General features: G+C 44.0%; 1 protein-coding gene across 1 annotated transcript; it reads right to left on the reverse strand.

Moving 5' to 3' along the window:
* Positions 1 to 9171: 9171 nt before the first annotated feature.
* On the reverse strand, positions 9172 to 9723 carry LOC110576690 (40S ribosomal protein SA-like). The gene has a single exon (XM_044919048.1). The coding sequence runs from the start codon at positions 9721 to 9723 to the stop codon at positions 9172 to 9174; it is 552 nt and encodes a 183-aa protein (XP_044774983.1).
* Between the last annotated feature and the right edge of the window lie 14200 nt (positions 9724 to 23923).

Below are 23923 nucleotides of genomic sequence, written 5' to 3' on the forward strand. Positions count from 1 at the left end.
TTCTCCTTGCCCTTCATTCCTGAGCGTTTCCATCATGGCACTGCTCAAAAGCAAAATTAAATGATTTGTATAAATTCTTGGTAAAATTTTGCCTCTCTTATTAGATGCTCTGAATGTCAGTACTGTGTCTGTTTTGGTCACCATTAGCTCCTTCTTTAGATTCGTGCCTGGCACACAGTAGGCACTTTATAGCGTTCAAAGGAGGGCCCGTGTGGCTCAGTTGGTTAAGCGTCGGACTCTTGATTTTGGCTCATGGTCTCCGGGTTGTGAGATCGAGCCCTGCATCTGGCTCTGTGCTCAGTGGGGAGTCTGCTTAAGATTCTCTCTCCCCCTGCCTCTCCCTGCCCCCGCCTAGTGCGGGCTTTCTGAGAAAAAAAGGAAGGGAGGAAGGGAGGACGAGAGGAAGAGAGAGAGAGGGAAAGAAAGGAAGGAAAGAAGGAAGGAAGGAAGGAAGGGAGTGAGGGAGGGAGAGAGACTGGGGGTTAATAAATATCTAAGATGCTGACAAGTCCCAGGGGATTTCTGGGCATAGATGCATCGGGTAAGGCATAAAGAAGACATTTGATAATCTGAATTAGGGGCCACTTGCATATTTAGTCATATGTGATTTGATCTTTGCTGCAAAAGAACATCTTGAAAATTCAACAGCCTTTCTTTCTACAGAAGTTCCTCTGGAAAGCCAGCCTTCAGGATCTTCTGGGAAGCCAAATTTGCACCGTTGAACCTGACGCAAAGAGCCGATGGGCTCCTTCCTGTTTGACACCTGCTGAAGGCACAGGGTGACAGGACAGGGAGGGAGGAAGAGGGTGTAGGGACCAGACAGCAGTACGATTTCATGGTTGTGAGCATGGGCTCTGAATTCAAATCCTGATTCAAATCCTCCACAGGTGGTGTCAGTATTTCTAGCCTCTTAAGGCCTTAGTTTCCTCATCCGTAAAATGGGCACAATAATAAAATCTCCCTTACAGAGTGGTTGGGAGGGTTATGAGCAAATACAAGTAAAGCCCTTACAAGAACCTACTTTCTACTCAATAAGTGTTGGCTGTTGTCATTATTCGGCCTAGTATGGTGTACCTGAAAAACAGCCTAGAGGATTTTTCTGGTCTCCATCTTACACTCACTGAAAATTCAGGCCATTCTGAACCATTGCTGTTGGAACAAATACAGGGTTAGGGTTTTGTGAGCCTCTGGTCACAACATTTTCATCAACTGATCAATACACAACCTTGTTTTATGTGTGTCTCTGTTGAAAGACACCTTATTTCATATGCACAGTTGATTGATTAACATTGAGCTCAGGGCCAACATCACTGGAACCCAGGCCGGAAGGAAGCCTCATTAGCACTAGGATTTCCCCCCTAAGGCACAGGCCAGCCTTCCCCTGTTTAGGAACCCTTGCCCCGCTCTTCAGCCCTGCACTGGGGGGGCCATTCTAAACAACAAAGTCACCAACAAAAAGCTCAAAGATGTGGGAAATATGGCACCGTGCAGATGGGAAAAGGCTGCGTATGCAGTATGAGAGCTGAAACGAAAAATTGCAATGTATATATGGGGCGTCTGGCCGGCTCCGTCAGTGGAGCGTGTGACTCTTGATCTCGGGGTTGTGAGTTCGAGCCCCACTTTGGGTGTGGAGATTACTGAAAAATAAAACCTTCAAAAAAAAAAGAAAAAAAGAAATCGCAATGTGTATTGGGCGTTGCTCTGCATATGTCTGCCAACGACTGAGAAAGCACCCAGAGCAGCGGTTTTTGGGGTTGGAAATAAATTTTAGTGGGCAGGCTACAATATGCATTTCTGGGATGATGAGGATACACTCCCTTTTGAAGACCACCTTCGCGGGAATTCAGTCAGACGAGGCAGCCTCCTCCAGCTGATGGTCAAGGTGTCAGGGCTATTGCAGGGGAAATGTTGAGTTAAAATTTCTCACTTGTTTGTAGCTGAGAGTCTTCCAGCTGACCCAGCTTCTCATATTTCAGGAATTAGGAGGGAAAGGAAATGTTTTTCTTTGTACCTAGAAACCAGAGATTTGTACACATTCAAGACAAGTTACAATTTATTATCGAAGAATTCTTGGTGGCTAGGAGATTTCAATCAAGAGATGAAGGCTGAAGAAGTCCTTCTTCCCCAGGACAGGAAGGCACATCTAATTAATTATCTCCCTATCTTTAGTTTGCAAGGCAAATTTAAAAACTGATGCTAGTATTTTGGGCTCTGGAAAATCAAAATGAGTTGCTCACATTCATGTAACGGCAGGCACAGGTTGGGGTCTAATCCTAGCTTGATTATAACCTAGATGTGTAATATTGAACAAGTTAATAGGACTCACTTTTCCTCACCTGTAAAATGGGCATGATAGATGTAACATTGTGTGAAGATTACAAGAATACCTGGCAAGTAGTAAATGTCTTACAAGGTCAAGGAATGCTGGCTTTTAAAAGGAAGAGCGGGTAACAGTCATTAAGTCTTTGTTCTGTTCCAGGAATTGTGCATTGTGTTAAGCAATTCACATTGCAATTTTAATTTAAATAGTGCTTTGGAGAGCTATCTGCGGACATCTGATCTAAAGAAGAACCTCTCCCAACCCACTTTTTCTATTACATAAAGCCCTGATCATGACTTCAATTACTTTATTTAAATTTATATTTTGGTCTGTCCTCACCACTGGGAATGAGAGTCCCCTAAGGGATTTTACTCCTCCTGTTCATCTATGTATCTATCCCCAGGCATGCAGTAGGTGCTCAATAAATATGTTAACTGAATGAATGAATGAATGAATGAACCTGAGATCAGTGTCTGAGGAGTCCCTGCTGCAGACACAAAGCTGTGCTTCCTCTCATGTCCTCCATAGTGGTTGAGAGGTGCGAGGGGTGGTGGGTGGCGGTCCTGAGCTAAGAGTAGCACCATCCAGGGGCGCCTGGGTGGCTCAGTTGGTTAAGCGACTGCCTTCGGCTCAGGTCATGATCCTGGAGTCCCGGGATCGAGTCCCACATCGGGCTACCTGCTCAGCAGGGAGTCTGCTTCTCCCTCTCCCGCTCCCCCCTCTTGTGCTCTCTTTCTCTCTCAAATAAATAAAAATCTTAAAAAAAAAAAAAAAAGAGTAGCACCATCCAATATGGTAGCCCCTAGCCATATGTGGCTACTTAAATTGAACTTTCAAGCAATTAAAGTTTAGAAAAAAAGTAAAAATTCAGCTCCTCAGGCATCCTAGGACATTTCAAGTACTCAGTACTCAAGAGCGGTGAATAGGTAGCCAGGATAGAGAACATTTCTATCATCACAGAAAGTTCTATTGACAGAGCTGATTTAGATCCAGGAGCATTTGGCGATATCTGGAGACATTTTTGATTGAGGAACACAACTTGAGGAATGCAACTAGCATCTAGTGGGTAGAGGCTGGGCTGCTGCTAAATATCCTGCAGGGCCCAGGACAGCCCCACAGCAGAATCACCTGGCTCAATATGTCAGGGGTGCTGAGGCTGAGAACTGTAGTTTACGAAAAGACACTCGGGTCACGATTTTCTCTGTATGACCAGAATGCTAAATTTCCCAGGATTTAGATGGATGAATTCGCAATTAAAAGCCTGATGAGGACTTTTCAGTGTATGTGGCATGAAGTCCAGTTCCTGGCTTCCATCCCTGGAAGTCTTCCTTACATTTTGCACAGGATATTAAAATCCAGAAACCATTATCTAGCTGTGTCATCAAATGTCCGCACTTCCCTGGGAGTGTAGTGAGACCCATTAAGAATGAGCCACATCGGGCGCCTGGGTGGCTCAGTTGGTTAAGCGACTGCCTTCGGCTCAGGTCATGATCCTGGAGTCCCTGGATCGAGTCCCGCATCGGGCTCCCTGCTCAGCAGGGCGTCTGCTTCTCCCTCTGACCCTCTTCCCTCTCGTGCTCTCTGTCTCTCATTCTCTCTCTCAAATAAATAAATAAAATCTTTAAAAAAAAAAAAAAAAAAAAGAATGAGCCACATCACCAAGACCAAGAGGGGTGTCCAAAGGCTGCCTCTTTGGGATCAAGGAGGATCCACAAACTATGGCCCTTGGGCCAAATCTGTGCACGAGCTAAGAATGGTTTTTACATTTTTAGACGGTTGAGAAGCACTCAAAAGAAGAAGAAGAGGGGCGCCTGGGTGGCTCAGTCGGTTAAGCGTCTGCCTTTGGCTCAGGTCATGATCCCAGGGTCCTGGGACTGAGTCCCTCATCGGGCTCCCTGCTCAGCGGGGAGCCTGCTTCTCTCTCTCTGACTCCCTGCTGTCTCTCTCTCTGTCAAATGAATAAATAAAATCTTTAAAAAAAAGAAGAAGAAGAATTTTATGACACATGAGAATCACATCAATTCCAATTCTGGTGTCCATAAATTAAGTTGCTTTGCAGTCTGCGTGACCATCATTTGCTTTAGCATTGTCTGGCTACTTTCAAGCCCCGAGGCCGAGTTAGTGGTCTCCCCACGGAAACCCTAGTGTGACCCTCAAGCCTGAAAACACTCTCCTCTGCCCCATTCCAGAAAAAGCTTTTGCTAATTCCTACTCTGGAGACGAAAGATCTTGGTAGATTTTTCTTTTTCTTTGCCTCAACTCCTTAGACTTTTACTTTCTTTCATTTTTTTATTTTTATTTATTTATTTTTTTTACAGATTTTATTTATTTATTTTGACAGAGAGAGACACAGCGAGAGAGGGAACACAAGCAGGGGGAGGGGGAGAGGGAGAAGCAGGCTTCCCGCCGAGCAGGGAGCCCGATGCGGGGCTCGATCCCAGGACCCTGGGATCATGACCTGAGCCGAAGGCAGACACTTAACGACTGAGCCACCCAGGCGCCCCTCTTTCATTCTTTTAAAAATCATAATTATCCTGGTAATTCACAGGTATAGACTCAGACCAAATGAGCAAACGGACTTTCTTTGGGAAGCAGAGCGCAGGAGGGGATTAGCTGTCATGCAGGGGCTTTCATGTGAAAGATTCCTCTTAGATGAATTTAGGGAACAAAGACCCCACGGTCAATGATTTCTGTGGGTATGGAAGTAAAAGACTGGCCGAGTCCTTCTGTCAGTCTTGAGCACAAATCATACAGTTACTGAATACCCCCGGCTGCAGTAGTGTTCTTTTAATGCTTAACTCCGTGACCTCACAAAAATAATTGCTGGGAAGCAAATTTACTTAGCCCTCTGCCTTTATTTGCTGACCAAGGGGCTCAGCCGATAGTCATATTGTTTATGGAAATGCGGGAGGGCATAGGGTGTGGAGAGGAGAAAGAACACAATTTGGCCAGAGAAGATGGATGTATTGAAAGGATTCAAGGGATTTTGTCTTTGCTTTATAATTGGAGTCAGGATTTCCCTTCAAGTTACGCATTGCAGATGGGAAACCTCCCTGGGTCCCTCTGCCCAAAAGCCCTGTTAAGCCCTATTCTCACTGGGTTGGCATCTGGCTTTTTAAATCCTTGTCATTTTTATGATTATAATAATTATTACATCTAGCCTAGTGAGTGGGCTTTTTCAAATGCTGAGAATGCCTTTAGTCAGAAAGAAAAGCAATTGATTCAAAATGATTAGTTTGCTTTGGGGGCAGTTGTGAATTTGGGTTTCTAAGTCTCTAACAATTTTCACCAGTGCCTGCCTCTCAATGGCCTTGGAATTCTAGTTGCAGAAATGGAAGAATGAATGTTGGAAGAAAACCCCCAAATAACCTTATTTTGTTCCACACCCTAATTTTGGAAGACAGATGACTCTGATTACAGTGGGGATGGCGGCAGTGGGCAAGAAAGCAGGGAGATTTTCCAGCCTTTCTCTTTGGAAAATCAAAACCTGCGTTGGCGGCAAGTGATAGAAAAAAAAATGACATTACCAAAAGCAAAAGTTAGCAACAAAACTTCACCAGGCCAGATCCCACTCCTTAAGCCCCTTTAATGCAATACTGAAAGTGGCTTCCTTAGAAAAATACTTAACCACCCAATCAGTCAAGCCATCTGATAACTGCTTATCTTCTCTAATGCGATTGAGATTCTGTTTGATGCCCCTTTGCATTCCAATCACAAAGCTCATCTTAGGTAAGCACCTTGAGGAGGGAAAAAAAATTCATGAGTCTTCAGCTTCTGCATTCATGGAATTTTCTTTTCACAATGGAAGGAAACATGTTAAGCTGGGTGGGGGTGGGGTGGGGATGTGGAGGTGGTTGAAAATCTGTGAAAGGGAGGGGTGTGGTGTTCAGTTTACGTGTAGTGCACACGCCCAGAAAGGTGAAACACTTTATTCTGGCTAAATGGTTGAGAAACAACTAAAAAAAAAAAAAAAAACAGGCTATTTCATGATGTATGAAAATGACATGAAATTACACTTCAATATCCGTTAAGAAAACTGTACTGGAACGCAGGTTCCAGCCTCTGGAGCTAAAATAGTAAAGCAAAGGAAAGAAATCCTGTGAGGGAGGGGAAACATGGAAGGTGAATTAGCAACTCTGTTCTCCATTTTTAACCCCCCAACTATGCAGGGAAAATAAAAAATTTGTATAAGTGAAGATATGCAGAATTCGTGATAATCATAACTTGCTGTGTCCCCCGCACTCCCCCTCCCTTTTATAATCCTCTACAAAATGGGACAGAAGCAGACTGCCCCTCTCATAAGAGTAAAAGTTAATAAATGGGAATAGCCTGGCATACAGTAGGTGCTCAAAAAACTTAGCTGTTTTTTTTCTCTCTAATGCAATTTATTTTTTAAATTCAATTAATTAACATATAATGTATTATTGGTTTCAGAGGTAGAGGTCAGTGATTCATCAGTTGCATATAATACCCAGTTCTCATTACATCACATGCCCTCCTTAATGTCCATCACCCAGTTACCCATTCCCCGACCCTCCTTCCTTCCAGCAGCCCTCAGTTTGTTTCCTATGATTAAGAGTCTCTTACAGTTTGTCTCCCTGTTGGATTTCATCTTGTTTTATTTTTTCCTCTCTTCCCCTATGATCCTGTTTTGTTTCTTAAATTCCACATATGAATGAGATCATACAATAATTCTTTCTCTGATTGACTTATTTCGCTTAGCATAATACTCTCTAGTTCCATCCACGTCATTGCAAATGGCAAGATTTCATTTTTTTTTTTTTTTTGATGGCTGGGTAATATTCCATTGTGTATATATACCACATCTTCTTTATCCATTCATCTGTTGATGGACATCTAGGCTCTTTCCATAGTTTGGCTATTGTGGACATTGCTGCTATAAACGTTGGGGTACAGGTACCCCTTCAGGTCACTACATTTGTATCTTTGGGGTAAATACCCAGTAAAGCAATTGCTGGGTCATAGGGTTTAGCTGTTACTCTTATTAGATTATTGTTAATAGCAATTGTTCCTTCACTGGTTTGTCTCCCATTTTTGGGGAAGTATGAATTGATATAACCTCATTTGAGTGAAATTGGCAGTATCCACCAAATTTCAAATCATTATGTACTTTGACCCAGCAATTCAATTCATAGGAACTCATCTAACAGATAAACGCCCAGTCTCTGTGTCAAACAGATTATTTTTGTTTGGGGTTCCATGCCATGTGCATGTCTTCTTTTTTTTTTAAGATCATTTTTTTCATTTGAGAGAATGAGAGCACAAGCAGGAGGGGCAGAGGGAGAAGGAGAGAGACTCTCAAGCAGACTCTGCGCTGAGCGTGGAGCCTGATGTCAGGCTGGATCCCACAACCCTGGGATCATGACCTGAGCTGAAACCAAGAGTGGGACACTCAACCGACTCTGCCACCCAGGCACCCCTACATGTATTATTCTTTCAACTCTGTTATTAAGGACTTACACATTTGGGAAATTGACCCCATTTTCATTTTGTAATGTCCCATTTTAACTCTGGTGATAATTTTTCACCTGAAGTCTACTTTGAAATTAGTATTAGCCATTCCACTTTACTGTGCTTAGTATTTGCATGATTTAACTCTTTCAATTCTTTATTTCTAATCTGTGTCTTTATATTTGAAGTTGGTTTCTTGGCTCTTGCCTTTTTATGCATCTTGACAATCTCTGACTTTCTAATTGGAATATTTAGGTCATTTATACTTATAGTAATTTTTTATATGGTTGGAATTAAGCCTACCATCTTGCTCTTTGCTATTGTCTCATCTGTTCTTTTATTTTTTTCTTGCTTTCTTTTGGATTAATTGAATTATTTTTTATGATTCCATTTTATCTCCACTGTTGGATAAATGGCTATATCTTTTTATTTCTCATTTGTTGCTCGAGGGCTTATAATATGCATCTTTAACTTATCACAGCCTGCCATCAAATTGTATTATAATACTTCACATATCATGTAGAAACCTTGTCACAAAATGCTCCCAAAATACTTCTGTGCTATATCTGTCATAAATTTTACTATGACTTATGTTATAAACCCTGAAATGCTTTGTTATTTTTCTTTAAGCAAAAAACAAAAACAAAAACAAAAAAACCAAAAAACAAACAAAAAAACTCAACTGTAGAACAGTTTTAGGCTTACAGAAAAATTGTGAAGATTATATTGAGGGTCCCCACACCCCACACTGTGTTTCCCTTACTATTAACATCTTACATTCGCAAAGTACATTTATTTCAATTAATGAACCAGTATAGATTCGTTATTATTAACTAACACACATACTTTCCTGATATTTCTTTAGTTTCCACCTAATGTCCTTTTTCTGTGTTAGGATCCCATCCAGGCCACCACATGACATTTAGTTGTCCTAAACTTAGGCTTCTCTTGGCTGGGACAGATTTGCAGACTGTCCTGTGTTTTTTTTTACCATAACAGTTTTGAGGATTATTAGTCAGGTATTTTGTAGAAGGTCCTCAATTGGGATTTGTCTGATGTTACATATTTGTGGGAGGAAGACCACAGAGGTAAAGCCGGTCTCATTCCATCACATCAAGGGGACATCCTATCAACACGACTTATCACTGCTGATGTTAACTTTGATCCCTGGCTCATGTTGTATTTGTTAAATTTCTCCACTATAAAAAAATTTCCCTCTCTTTCTACTCTGTACATCAATAGTTATTATTATTTCTAGAAACTTTATTTTCTGCCAACCTTATTTCCATTTTCTGTTTAAGCTTTTCTGGAAGAATAGCTTCAGACTGCTCAGAGGTCATTCCTGCCTATTTGGTGGCCTGAACAGTGGGAGCTGCAGGTCAGTCTTCAGTGGTGGGCTGAGCCCTGTAGTCCTCACCAAGGAACCACTGAACGGGCACAGAGGGCACGTGCATGCCCTCAGACCAGCCTGTGACCTTGGGTTGAGCAGCAGTGAACTCGGGAGCTGGAGCAGTCCATTCACATCCAAATTCCTCCTGGGTCACAGCTTTTCCAGCAGCTGCCTGCCTGTTCTTCCTTCTCAGTCTCTTCAGATCTCTGCAGAAGCGGAGATCAGACATGGCCTCCCATGGGTGTTCACAGAAGATGGTGCCACGAACGTGCAGGACTTCCTGGGCCAGCACCCACCACATCAGATCCACAGAATGAGCTTTCTCTCTGTTGCATGGGATGGCAATGTCCATACAACATGGAGGAGCGTCTGTGTTATACAGAGCAATGATAGGAAGGTTAACAAGATTAGCTTCTGGGAGAGGCTGGAGGTCAGCCCTGCGACCAAGAAACACCAAAAGTCTTGGCTCCCAGAAGGCTGCCTGGGTCTGGTTAGTGAAGATTCCGGGAGGGAGGCGGCCAGCAAGAGGCCTGGCTCCCATGGTAGCCGCACGCTCCATCACAGCTGACACACTGGCCCTTCCACGCAAGGCCACTTCTTTATTCAGCTCGTGGCCCATTAAACAGTGCCTCCTGCCACAGAGGAATGCTGGGCTGTGTCAGGCTTACGAAGAGAAGGTATAATGTGCACAAAGTCAGACTGTATTTTATTGGCCATTTAAGGGATTTTTTTGAGGGATATTTTTGGACTATATGCATTTTTTACTTTCCATACTGGCTTCAAAATCAAATCTCCACTTCATATGCAACTTTGTAAATTGTACTGCTATAATTTATGGATATTAAAATAATCCAAAGGCACAGAACATTTCCTTTTTTCTATTCTATACTGACATTTACCCAGACATATTAACCAATGAGAATTATTTCCTCTCAGTCTCAGCTCCTGGAAAACAAATGTTTTATTTTTTTAATTTTTTAAAAGATTTTATTTATTTATTTGACAGAGAGAGAGATAGCAAGAGCAGGAACACAAGCAGGGGGAGAGGGAGAAGCGGGAACAAGGAGCCCAGTGTGAGGCTCAATCCCAGGACCCTGGGATCATGACCTGAGCCGAAGGCAGACGCCTAACCACTGAGACACCCAGGCACCCCAAGGTTTTATTTTAAAAACTAAAAATGTGGGTGCCTGGGTGGCTCCGTCGTTAAGCGTCTGCCTTCGGCTCAGGTCAGCGGGAAGCCTGCTTCTCCCTCTCCTACTCCCCCTGCTTGTGTTCCTGCTCTCGCTATGTCTCTCTCTGTCAAAAAAATAAATAAAATAAAAACTAAAAATGTGAATCGAGTTTTATACTCTTCATCTGAGCGTTTTCCCTTCTGGGACTTCATTCTGCATAGACACGACGCAGATGAGTCCAGTTTTATATATGAGGATGTGCTTTGCAGCATCGTCAGCAAGTGCAAAAAAACTGGAACAAACTCATTGTCCAAAAGCAGAAATGATTAAATATATTGCTCTATATCCATATCTAGAAAAATGATGGGATGGCCAAAAAAAAAAAAAAAAAAGGAATGAAGTAGGAAGTTTATACGTGGATGTAGAAAGTTATCCAGACCACTGTTGTCCAATAGAACTTTCTGTGATGATGGACATGTTCTGTGTCCAGCGTGGTCGTCACTAGTCACATGTAACACTAGAAATGCAAAGTGCAACCGAAGGAAGAACTGAAGGTTTGATTTTATTTATTTATTTGTTAATTTAAATTTAAATATTCACATGAGGTCCATGGTAATGTGCTGGACAACACATATCTAGAACATATAATGTGAAGAAAAGTTTAGTTGAAAAATAGTGTGAGAGGTGCCTGGGTGGCTCAGTCGTTAAGGGTCTGCCCTCAGCTCAGGTCATGATCCCAGAGTCCTGGGATCGAGCCCCGCATCAGGTTCCCTGCTCCGCGGGAAGCCTGCTTCTCCCTCTCCCACTCCCTCTGCTTGTGTTCCCTCTCTCACTGTGTCTGTCTCTGTCAAATAAATAAAATCTTAAAAAAAAAATAGTGTGAAGAGTATGATTTCCCTTAAAAGGTATTAAACAATATGTCACTTTATTTTTTAAATTTAATTAATTAATTAATTAATATTTAGAGAGGGAGAGAGAGAATCCCAAGCAGGCTCCATGCCTATATGCAGCCCGACTCAGGGCTTGATCCCACAACCCTGAGATGGTGACCTGAGCTGAAATCAAGAGTCAGACGCTCAACTGACTGAGCCACCCAGGTGCTTCAATATACGTCACTTTCTACATTAAAACAAGTCTGATGGAAAATCCACCAAACCAGAAGTAGTAGCTTTCTCTGGGACAAATTGTGGACTTCCCCTTTTAATACCATGTACTCATACAGTATTTGAATTGTTACATAAGGGACAGTTTATTTGGAAATAAAAAAGAAAGAAACCCCACAAAATAAAACCCAACTTGGATTTCAAATTATTTCGAGCTCAGTGTCCAGGTGGCATGGGTGGAGGTAAAACCGGAGAGTACCTGCTGGGATTTATCAGGGTTTCAAGCGCCCCGAGGAAGAGGATGGGTCTGCGGGGTTTGAGGCTACACAGCTGGGGTGAACGGGCTACCATGGGGGCTCCTGGTAAGTGCATTTAGAAAACAATGTTCAATCGCTTCTCGGCCTTTTGGCTAAGATCAAGTGTAGAAAACAATGTTTATAGGTAATGGCAAGGGGAGCTGAATTCGGACGTCCTGCTGCTCTGCCCCAGCACAGTCAGTCTTCTCATGGCTGTGCCTGCCCTGCTTGTCACGTGACTAGCATCCAATTGCTGCACAATAGACATGATGGAGCATGAGAGGCTGATGCAAAGACTTCAGTACCACGAATTCACCATCCAAATTTAAACATGGTCTTTGCCGGTACCAATATGCAACCAGAGGTTTTTCCTTTTTTTTTTTTTTTTTTTAAAGATTTTATCTTTTATCTTTAAATAATCTCTACACCCAACAGAGGGCTCAAACTCACAACCCCAAGATCAAGACTGGCATGCTCCACTGACTGAGCCGGTCAGGCGCCCCTCCATTTTTTAAAAAAAAGATTTTATGTATGTATGTATTTATTTATTTACTTACTTACTTATTTAGAGAGCACATGCGAGCAGAGGGGAGAGGGAGAGGGAGAGAGAGAATTTCAGGCAGACTCCCCCTGAGCCCAATGTGGGGCTCGATCTCACAACCACAAGATCATGACCTGAACCAGAATCAAGAGTCGCACACTTAACCGACTGAGCCACCCAGACGCCCCCACCTTTTTTAAAAAGAATACTCTTCATATAAAGAAAGGAGACCAATACTTCCTTTTGCCCTATAATTGCCAGCCCTTCTCCCTCCCCCTATCAAACAAATACGTGAATCAGTTTTGTGAGGGTGGCCATTACGGAGAGGGACAGAAATTTCTCTTTGCCTTCAGGACAACGCCATTAAGTAAATCGACTACAGAGGTGGAGCTGACGATAACATGGAGCTACAGGCACCTGATTTGGGGAGTTTTCCTTCATCTTAAATTCATTCTCCATGCTAAGTCTGGCAGAGGAGTCCCAGGGAGTACTCTGATTGGCTCCGTGTGATCCCTTGTTCATCTCTGAACCAATCAGGGAGGCAGTGCTGGTAATAGGAGACTGGAATAGAGTCCTCTAATTGGCGGATCTCTGGGGTGGGGTGGGGGATATACAATCTGACACCTTGATTGGCAGCTTCCCCATCATCCCAGTGCGGCGGAGTTCCCCAAAGGAAGCGGAGTGGCCACGGAGGAAAAGTTTGCTGGAAGACTGGAGCAACCTATTGCCCAACTCTAGGGGCCGTCACTCTCAGAGACTCACACAGACATACATATCCTTCTTCCTTGCACAAAATTCCAAAAATGCTACCTCAGCTACCCAGTGTTAATATAGTAAAGCAGACTTACCCAACAGGAGGCACCTCGGTATCCGAGTATTTCTAGGCGATGTGCGTCCCCTGCTTTCGTCTGGGTGTGGCATCTCAGGAACTGGCAGCCTATGGCCAAATGATAAATTTATTTACCTCCAAATTATATACAATTATATATTTCCACACAGTATATAATGTGGCGGCATAACCACAGAACAGGAATCCAATCATTCTACAGATACGTACTGGGTTCCCAACAGTGAGCCAGACTCTGGTTTTTTTGCTTTAAGTAAACTCCACACCCAACGTGGGGCTCGAACTCACGACCCCGGGATCAAGAGTCGCATGCTCTATGAACTGAACCAGCCAGACGCCCCTAGTATACATTTTTTTTCCTTTTCTTCTTTTTTCAGACTCTTGCTCTTTATCATCCTGGGTCTCAGTATGCTCATCCTAAAAGGGACATGATTCTTCTTGAGAATCAAGAGCTGATGCCCATCAGGCGTTTACTGCAGTACCTGGCACCGAGCACACACTCAATAAACAGTAGCTGTTATTATTCTACCACGGTTGGCGTCTTTCATCTAGGTAGCTGGTGAATTTGAAGTATGCTGCATTATGCCAAACCAAAAAACTAAGAGACATTTACGGCCTTCCCCTTTGGGAGCAAGCTACCTGTCTGGGAAGGCAGGAGCCTCTCACTTGAACCACAGATGAGAATTAATTCCAGGAGGTGGATAACAAAGCACATCTCAGCCACTCTCAAGCTTCTTTGGTCTTCTTCTCCATTAGCAGACTGTTTTTCCTTCAGGCAGTGTTTCTGGATTCCCAGAAAACAGCCTGATTGTTTCCTCAATCAAACAGACATTACTACATGGTAATTGACCCACTCAAAAAATATATATCGAGCACCTGCCATTCCTCATGCATGGTCATCAGCAAAGCGGGTAGGGGAGGGATCAGGACCAACAAGGAGCTGACATTTGGACAGGAAAGATGGACAACAAACACACAGAAATAGAAACAATATGTCAGGAAGTGAAATGGTTCTAAGGAAAAATACAGCCAAGGTAAGGGGGAGTGTGGGGTTTTTAAAATATGTTTGCAAATTCCGTGACCCTCCTTCCCTTCAGAGGTGAAGTCTATTCCCTTTCCCCTCGAATGTGGGCTGGACTGAGAGCCCATATCCACTAGACAGAATGTGGTAGAGCCTTGTGATGTGGTTTCTGAAGACACAGATTCTGCCTGGCCCTCTTTCTATGTCTTGGGACCCTCACCCTTAGAATCTGGCTACCATGTTGAAAGGAAGCTGGGGCCACACGGAGCAGCCATGGTGAGGGTTCCAGGTGACAGCCAGCATGTGAGTGAGAGGCCTTCAGCTGATCTCAGGCCTCAGCCTTTGTGTCTTCCAGCTGAGGTCCCAATCAGCGTGGACAGAGATAAGCCATCCCTGCTGTGCCCTTTCTGAATTCATGGCCCACAGAAACCAAGTGAGATGATAAATCATTACTGTTGCTTTAAGCCATCAAGTTTGGGGATAATCTGTTACACAATAAGAGATCACTAATGCAGGGGGATGAGTGATGGGGGTGCAGGGTGTCAGGGGGTGAGTGCTAATTAAATAGGATGGTCAGGGCAGGCCTCTCTGTTGAGGGGACATCTGAGCAGAGACCTGAATGAAGTGGGGAGTGAAAAATGTGGATATGGGAGAAGAGCTTTCAAGGTAGTGAGAAGAGCACGTGCAAAGGCCCCGTGGCAGGAATGTACTTGTGGTTCTGGTTGGCATAGCTGGAGAGATGTGGGGGAGAGAGAGAGACAGTGGTCGGGAATGAAGTCAGAAAGACAGGAGGGGTATTGCCGATGAGGTCAGACCAGTGATCAGAATTGAGCAGAGAGAGAGTGATGGTGTGATCTGAGCCAGGGTTTAAGACAGTGATTTTGACTGTTGCTCAGTAAACAGTCATCAGTGGGGAAGCATGGAAAGGGGGATATACTGGGTGAGTGATGGATGGTGGCTAGAACTGGAGTGGTGGAGGAGGTGAGAAGCAGTGAGACTCTGGATATCTCAAGGCAATGTTGACGGGACTTACCTTTGATTGGGTGCAGGGTAGGAGACAAGGGAAGCTGGTAGGTTGACGAGCCTCAGATGGAGCTGGGATCCTTCTCTAGGTCCTCAAAGAGTGGTCCACAGGCCAGCAGCCCCCACAACACCCGTATCGAGTGGGTGCTTGTTAGACATGAAGACTCCCGGGACGCCTGGGTGGCTCAGTTGGTTGAGCATCTGCCTTCCGCTCGGGTCATATCCTGGGGTCCCGGGATCGAGTCCCGCGTCGGGCTCCCTGCTCGGCGGGGGGTCTGCTTCTCCCTCTGCCTGCCGCTCCCCCCGCGTGTGCTCTCTCACTAACTCTCTGACAAATAAATAAAATCTTTTAAAAAAAGAAAAGAAATGAAGACTCTCAGGCTCCACCACCACCTGCTGACATTTAATGAGGTCCCCAGTTGTTCCCGGTGCACACACACTTTGAGAAATGCTCTTCTAGGTCGCTGCTCAGTCTTCGCTGCACATTAGGAAATGTCTGGAAAGCTTCTAGGAAATGCAGCAATGCTAGGATGGGGGTGCGTGGGGGATGGGGATTGGCTCAGCTGTTTTTAAAGCTCCCCAGGTGATTCTAATTCTTGGATTCTCCTCCAAAGCTTTTCAGTGAATTGTGTTGGTTCTATCTCTAAAATACACCCTGTGTCTGACCGCCTTTCATCCCCTCCAACACTGCCAGTTTTGTCCCAGGCGCCATGATTTCCTACCTGGGTGTCGGGATTTAACAGCCCCCTCTAAGATGCAGTGGAGACGGGGACCACTGGGTCCCTAGGCCAGTGGCTCTCAAACCTTAGTGCTTCTCAGCAAGTGTGAAAATCACTTGCAGGGTTTGAGCAAACGCTCACTGTCGGGTGGCACCCCCAGAGTTTCTGATTTAGCAAGTCGTGGGTGGGGCCCGAGAATTTTTTTTTTTTTTAAGATTTTATTTATTTTTTAGAGAGCGAGCGAGAGAGAAACAGCATGAGAGGGGAAAGGGTCAGAGGGAGAAGCAGGCTCCCCGCTGAGCCGGGAGCCCGATGTGGGACTCGATCCCAGGACTCTGGGATCATGACCTGAGCCGAAGGCAGACGCTTAACCATCTGAGCCACCCAGGCGCCCGGGGCCCGAGAATTTGCTTTCATGACAAGCTTACTGGTGCTGCTGATGCTGCCGGCCTGGGACCACATCTGGAGAACCACAGCTTTAGGTGGCCATCAGAATAGCTTCGGTAGGGGAGCCTGGGTGGCTCAGTCGGTAAGCATCTGCCTTCGGCTCAGGTCATGATCCCAGGGTCCTGGGATCGAGTCCCGCGTCAGGCTCCCTGCTCCGCAGGAAGCCTGCTTCTCCCTCTACCACTCCCCCTGCTTGTGTTCCTGCTGTTGCTGTGTCTCTCTCTGTCGAATAAATAAATAAAATCTTAAAAAAAAATAGCATCAGTAAACACCACTTGTGGGGGAAGCATGTGTAATGATGGGACACTATACTCCCTCCCTTCTAAGAACTGACCCTGCAGAGCACTGACTTAATCCATTTCCAGAAAGGGTTCCCCTGGTCCAGACCAGGCCAGGCGCTGTGTGAAGTGGAATGAAGTCATCTCTTCGTCTGAGTTGGCCCCGGGTGGAAAGGGAGCTGGAAGGAGCTGGAAGGACAGGCAGGACTCAGACCAGGGTAAACAAGGAGAAGGGGACACAGCTGGCTCTTCCAGGACACTTGGGATCCAAGCTCCAGGGGCAGCATGGGGGTGAAGAGCTGACCGAGCAATGAGGTCAGCAGGGAGAAGGCTGTAGGGTCCCTAGGCTGTTAACAACCACCCCACTAGGAAGGACCCTGCTTACCAGGAAATGAGAATATCTATGGCCAAGACAGAAAAACTCAAACCCAGACAGTGGCGTTGCCCTTGACCAACACCTTCAAGACATAAGTACACTTACATCTGAAATGTACACCAAGCAATCTGCCTGATGAAGCAGAGGACCCAGACTGGAAATTGGTTCACTAACTTTCTGTTTAAAAACTGGGGTAGATTCGTGGGGTGCCTGGCTGGCTAAGTCAGTAGAGCATGTGACTCTTGATCTTGGGGTTGTGAGTTCGAGCCCCATGCCTGGTGTAGAGATTACTCGAAAATAAAATCTTAAAAAAAAAAAGTGTTAAATAAGTAAATAAATTAGAATGGATTAAAAAACACCTCTGGAATAATAGCACCCACTCTCACTTGTGTTAACATTTTAAAATTAACTTTTCTTTTTTGGGGGGGCGGTATACATTTTGACGCATTTTAACATGCATACCAATTTGTGTAACCACCACTATAGTCAGAACACAGAACAGTCCCATCACCGCAAAGCACTCCTTCGTGCTACCCCTTTCTAGCCATACCCTCCCCCCAGCCCTAAGTGGGGACGGGACCTGCATCTACACTGGGGATAAATGAACTCAGCTGTGAAGATTGATGACATGTGGGTGAGGAGACCCAGTAGGTCAAGATAGAGACATTACTTCAACCTTAACGTAAGATTGAATTAGGACAGCAAATACATGTCACCTGGTGGGCTACCTCCAGCCAACCTCCTGGAATGCTGGGTTGAGCAGGGCTCGGAGGCATCCTAGGGATAGATGAAGAGTGCAGTGATTGATTAGTGATGTCTCTCACAGACACAGGCTAGTGGAGAGATGGCCCACATGCTGGGTAGTATTGTTAGCATAAGGGCTGGACTGCAGACCACTACAGCCCAGGGAAGGACTGAGGGAATGAAAGAGACAAGCCCCTAACCAAAATCAGGCTCCCATGTGTGTTGTGTATTAGATCTGAGATATTCCCTCTTTGAGTTGTTTACACCGTTTGTCTTTGTTTAATTGTGCTCAGAAACAACAGAAACCATGACTTCCTTATGAATGCATAAAATCTTGGGGGAGACAGAGAATTAAAGAAGAAGAAACACCGGATAAGTTACGTCTGTCTGGGTATTTATATAAGTGCTTAAAGCCCCAGATTGATTACAATTTGAAGCTATCCCAGAGGGCGTCAAACACAACAATACTGAAAGGAAGCAAGTTAATCATCAAAGAGAAAACTAGGAAACAACTTGATGACCCAACAGTAGGAGACCGTGGTCTGTCCAGAGGAGAGAAGTCTACAAAGGGGCAGCAGGAGGGAGTTTTGGGGGCAGACGGAACTCTTCTGTATTCTAACTGTGTGGTGGTTGCACAACTCTCTCAAAGTGTGTTACAACTCATGGAATGTAGACACGTATACAAAGGTGATAATAAAATCTAAAATCTACTTAAATATGATGCTATAGAACTTTGTCAAAATGTGGTATACACACCTCTGGGTGTACACAAGATGATTGACAACCATACCCAGACAAACATTTGAATTGTATTAGTTATATATTTACATTAATACATGTTAGAAAAAATGTATAGTTAGGGGCACCTGGCTTGCTCAGTCAGTAGAACGGGCAACTCTTGATCTCAGGGCTGTGAGTTTGAGTCCCATGTTCGGTATAGAGGTTAAAAATAAAATCTTTAAAAAAAGCCCAGAATGTATAGCTAGTTTATCAAGCCTATGTCAAGAAGACAATTGTTTAAGGTTAGGCTAAGAAAAAAATGTGAGTTGCTTTAAAGGGAAGTATTAAGTAAATTCTTGTATAGATGTTATACATATATGGCAAAATCTGAGATTGGGGCATACGAATAAGGTTGGAGAAATACTGTTCAAAGGCTCTGCCCTCATGGCATTTACCATCTAGCAGATGCGGAAAAACACTTGAGGGATATGAAAAGAATTTCATGCAGTCACAAAAAATTTGAAAAATGGGATACTGAACATATATACAGAATGATGGTATTTTTGTAAAAAAAGGACACAGTCACACAGAGGAAAACAACTTAAAGATATTCAATGATAACACTAGCTATCTCTGAACAATAAGATTATGGGGTGATTTTCATGAAGGTTACTTGCCTCCTCCAACATTTTGTAGAATAAATGCATATTAATTAGGAAGAAGAATATATTTAAAAGGATTTTTTCTCAGATAATCATTTAACCTCGGAGACAAATACTTGTTTTATCCCACCATATATACATAACCATCTAAGAATAGCATTATCAACTTGACTACCAACAATATGGTTCTGGAAAAATATATGTATTTTTAAGTTTTTATTTAAGTAATCTCCACTCGAACTCACGACCCTAAGATCAAGGGTTGCATGCTCCACCGAGTTAGCCAGGTACCCCTGGAAAAATAGTTTTAAAGATTCATTATCTGCAGTTCTTTTTGTCCTGAGGGCACCAAAGATATACAGCCGAATTATGTGTGTGACGTCCCTTGACACCTTTCCTCTGCGTGTGGTTATGCTCTAAGTAAATACGCAGTTAGGTTCTTTGTTTAATTTTTTTTTTTAAGATTTTTATTTATTTATTTAACAGAGATAGAGAGCACAAGTAGGCAGAGCGGCAGACAGAGGGAGAGGGAGAAGCAGGCTTCCCACTGAGCAGGGAGCCTGATGCGGGGCTCGATCCCAGGACCCCGGGACCATGACCCGAGCCAAAGGCAGACGCTTAACCGACTGAGCCACCCAGGCGCCCCTCTTTGTTTAATTTTTTTAAAAAAGGTTTTATTTATTTATTTTAGTGGAGGAGAGGCAGAGGCAGAGGCAGAGGGAGAGAGAGAATCACAAGCCGACTTGCAGCTGAGCGCAGAGCCTGACACGGGGCTCGATCCCATGACCCCGAGATCATGACCTGAGCCGAAATCAAGAGTCGGATGACCAACCGACTGAGATACCCAGGCGCTCCCTTTGTTTAATTACTTATTCTGTTTTCAAATTTTAGGGATTGCTTTCTTAAGAACTGAATTTAAATTTTCATTATGCAGGATACTGAAATGGGACCAAAGTAAAAAATTTTCAGAGAAGGTTCTGGCCTTTCTGCTTTCTTCTCCCATTGCTTAATGGTAACCAGTCTTTAAAAATTTTTGGTTCCTTTTTATATTATTTGTTTTTTAATATAGCCAAGCATATATATGTATTTGTGTCCCGGCCCCGCTTAGATGGATAGCTGCACACTTATCAGGCACACTTCTCCCCGCCGTCTCCTCAGGACTGCAAGCTTCGGCAATCCCTCTGCAGCGGGGTATATAAACACATAGTCCTCGTTCCTGTGGAGCCTTGTTCTCGTGGAGGCGCCGCGGTTAATGGATCTGGTCTACTGTTGATGACTGGGTCCCTTTTAAAGATGGAAGTAAACCTTCCTGAAGCCTCTGGCGGATTTGCTCTCCTGTCTCACAGACCAGAATGATCTCTAGCCCATAACTGCCTCCAGTGCCCAGCAGGCCACGAAGGACCAGCCAGGCCCCTGGGTCTTCAGAGAGGCCAGCCCCCATTGGGATGGGGCTACCCAGGGAAGAAATGCAGGCACAAGCCGCTTCCCTCCTGGGCCTCAGTTTCCCCCACGTGCATAAGGAAGGGTTTGAAAGTGATGAGTGTTTCCAAACTCTAGCCTTTACTCACCTGTGAATCCCCTTGTACAATTACTTACTTAATATTTTCCTTTAATCTATATGGACTCACTTTTTTTACATTTAACCTCATCCTTGGAACTAATATCTGTAAGATGGTCTTCTTGGCTAGTTATATATTTTTCTAAAAGCCATTAAAATATATACATAATTATTTAAATTGAAATTATTCATCAGTAAACTACCTAACATTATCTCATCTGTACCACTAGTGAGAATGTGTACCACCATTTAGGAATTACTGAAAGAAATAGACTTTAGGATTCCTTTCAAAAAATCCACTGTCCTGGGGCGCCTGGGTGGCTCAGTCATTAAGCGTCTGCCTTCGGCTCAGGTCATGATCCCAGGGTCCTGGGATCGAGCCCCCACATCGGGCTCCCTGCTCTGTGGGGAGCCTGCTTCTCCCTCTCCCACTTCCCCTGCTTGGTTCCTTCTCTCACTGTGTCTCTCTCTGTCAAATAAATAAAATCTTAAAAAAAAAAAAAAATCCACTGTCCTGTGATTTTTTTGAGTGGCAAAAAAAAAAAAAAAGGTGCTGAAAACAAAAGAAGATCAGGAAAAATATCGCTAAAAATGGATTGGACCCCGGAACAGAAAACAGAACAGCAGTGGAAAATGGATGAAATCATAATGAAGCCTGGACTTTAGTCAATGCTATTTTACCAACGTTAATTTCCCAATTTTGACAAATGGACCATTGTATGTAAGATGCTAAAATTAGGGCAGATTGAGTGAAGAGTATGTGAGAACTCTCAAAACCTTCTTTGCAATTTTCCTGTAAACTTAAAATCATTCCCAAGTAAGAAATTTCTTTTAAAAAGATAAGTTCTGAAGTTGGAATGATCTCTCAGCTTTTCAGTTTCTGTTGCTGCCCATAACAATAGTCCCTGAAATGACCACATTTGGAGTTTCTATAAATAGCATTTCTATAAACAGCACTGGGATCAGGCAAGTATTGAAATGTTAAGTTTAGGTACTTTCGAAACAGAAATGAGAGATTCTAAAATTTAAAGAGGAGATGTTTTTCTCCCCCTTAGCATTCTAAAAGAGCTTTGCAGTGACCTTGAGAAATTCTCCTTCCGGTACCCTTACATTCAGGGCCCTGGAACCACAGGATGCTCGCATGAACCAATCCATGCATATGGATCAGGGGCCAGATAGCCTACTTGTGTTTCCAGAAATATGAGGGGGGAGTACTTCCCAAGGAGAGGATGTAGTCTCTTTGAAATCTGACCCTTTAAAAGTTGGGCTGCTGGACATTAATAAGGAAGAATGGAAAGTGCAGATCAATAAGACTTGCTGAAAATAAAACACACATTAGCATAGAGTATTCCCCATAACCCATAACCCAGATTGATGCCTTTTTAAACCAAACCAGAGCAGAAAGGTATATCTTTTAGGCTAATTGCCACTAGCTGATTGCAGAGAAAAAAGGAAGAGGGCTTGGGGGCAGGAGAGGCGTGGTGGGGCGAGGGGTGGGGGGGCGGTGGACAAAACCCAAGTGCAGAACTTCAAATTGCTGGAGTGAAATGAAATGACCCCTGGAGTTGTGCAGAGAATTTAATCAGTACAGAGCTTGGGTTTATTAGGCATGTATTTGAAATTTACATATGTTCTGGGGACAATGCCTTTTTACAGCATGGCGGGGGAGCTTGCCCAGTGGAGACCTGCGTGTGTACCAAGAGGAAGACATGTTCAAGCATAAAATCGCTGGCTAAGGGCTCCCTCTTCTTGGACAACCACAGTGAAAAGACTTCTGTGGAATTCCAGTCCTTCACCCAACGCACCCTGTGTCTAGGACTCTATTTACTCAACAGGAACTCCCCTCCCCTGTTAAATGTTATTTGTAATTAGCAATTACTCATTGCAGAGCCATTGCAGGAGATTTTCATATCCTTGTATATGGTGCTCGTTCTAAGAACTACAATACTGATTTTTCTGTTTGTGCAATATTTTGGTGTTAAAAATATGAAACTAGAAGAATTGGTGGCTTGAGCTATTCCCAGATGCATTAATGTTTCAAATCAAATGTGCGCTGCTTTAAAAAGCTTTCTGATGACGCCCCTCACCTGTTCATAACCCTTTCAATGTATGGCATAGTGGTAAGCAGGTGGAATCTGGAATGTGATTGTCTGGGGCCAAACCCAAGCCTCCCCCACCTTGGTGTTGGCCAAGTTCCTTAACTCTGTACATCATTTCTTCATTTATAAAATGGGGCTAATAGCAGTGCCTGCCTTGTTGGGTTGTTTTAAGGATAGACAGGTGCATAACATTGCATGGATCTATATGTGCATCTACCTACCGCATATATCACATTATATAGGCAACAGTTTATACACGTACATATGTATACACAGCATGTGGAGGAAAATTCTCAGTAAGTGGGAGGTACTGTTGTTTTAGCTTTTCCTTAGATTGTGACCAGTGAGTCTCTGCTGGTCCCTAGAGCTGGTTTGGCCACAGAAGAGTGGAAGAGCATAGGGTGGGGGGTGCCGGTGGGGAGACCACAGAGAAGTGGGGTTGGAGAGGATGGAAGGAGGGCTGGAGGGCTGGAGGTCCAGGCTTAGGGCCCCACACTTCTCCTGGAGCCTGGCAAACCCTCTACCCCAGATCTGGTCTCTCAGTTCTGCCCCTCTCCAGAGCTGATCCATCCTCTCAACCTTGGACCGCCTGTCCTAAGACAATTTATTGTAACCATGACCTTCCCATTGCTCCTACCTGGGAAGACTCAAGCCAGTAGCTCAGATGGGCCTCAATCCTTGACTATGGTCCTCTTCTGGCTGGCCCAGCATCTAAGGACAAAGCATGGAAGGCAATGTTAACAATACGTCACTTGGAAGACAATGAAATATGGCCGATAATGAAGCAAGATAATACTGTAGGGAACGCAAAACTCTTCCTCTACCTCTTAGGTTCTCTGGCTGGGCCTGAGAATGAAGTTGAGCAAGGCAGATGAATAGGAGAAAAGCAGATTTTATGTAATAATTCTTTTTCACATGGACATGGGAGCCTTGGGGACGAGCTCTGCCTTGATCTGCCACACGAGATATACCCACTTGGTGCCTCTTTTGTTAAATGTATGGTGATTTCTCACATTAAAAACAGACCAATGCAGTAACTCCAGGGGGTGACGGAGGTGTTAATTACCTTGATTGCGGTAATCACGCCACATTGCACACGTGTATCAAATCATCACGTTGTACATCATAAGTATGC

Source organism: Neomonachus schauinslandi, chromosome 10, assembly GCF_002201575.2.
Source record: "Neomonachus schauinslandi chromosome 10, ASM220157v2, whole genome shotgun sequence".
Taxonomy (NCBI): Eukaryota; Metazoa; Chordata; class Mammalia; order Carnivora; family Phocidae; genus Neomonachus; species Neomonachus schauinslandi.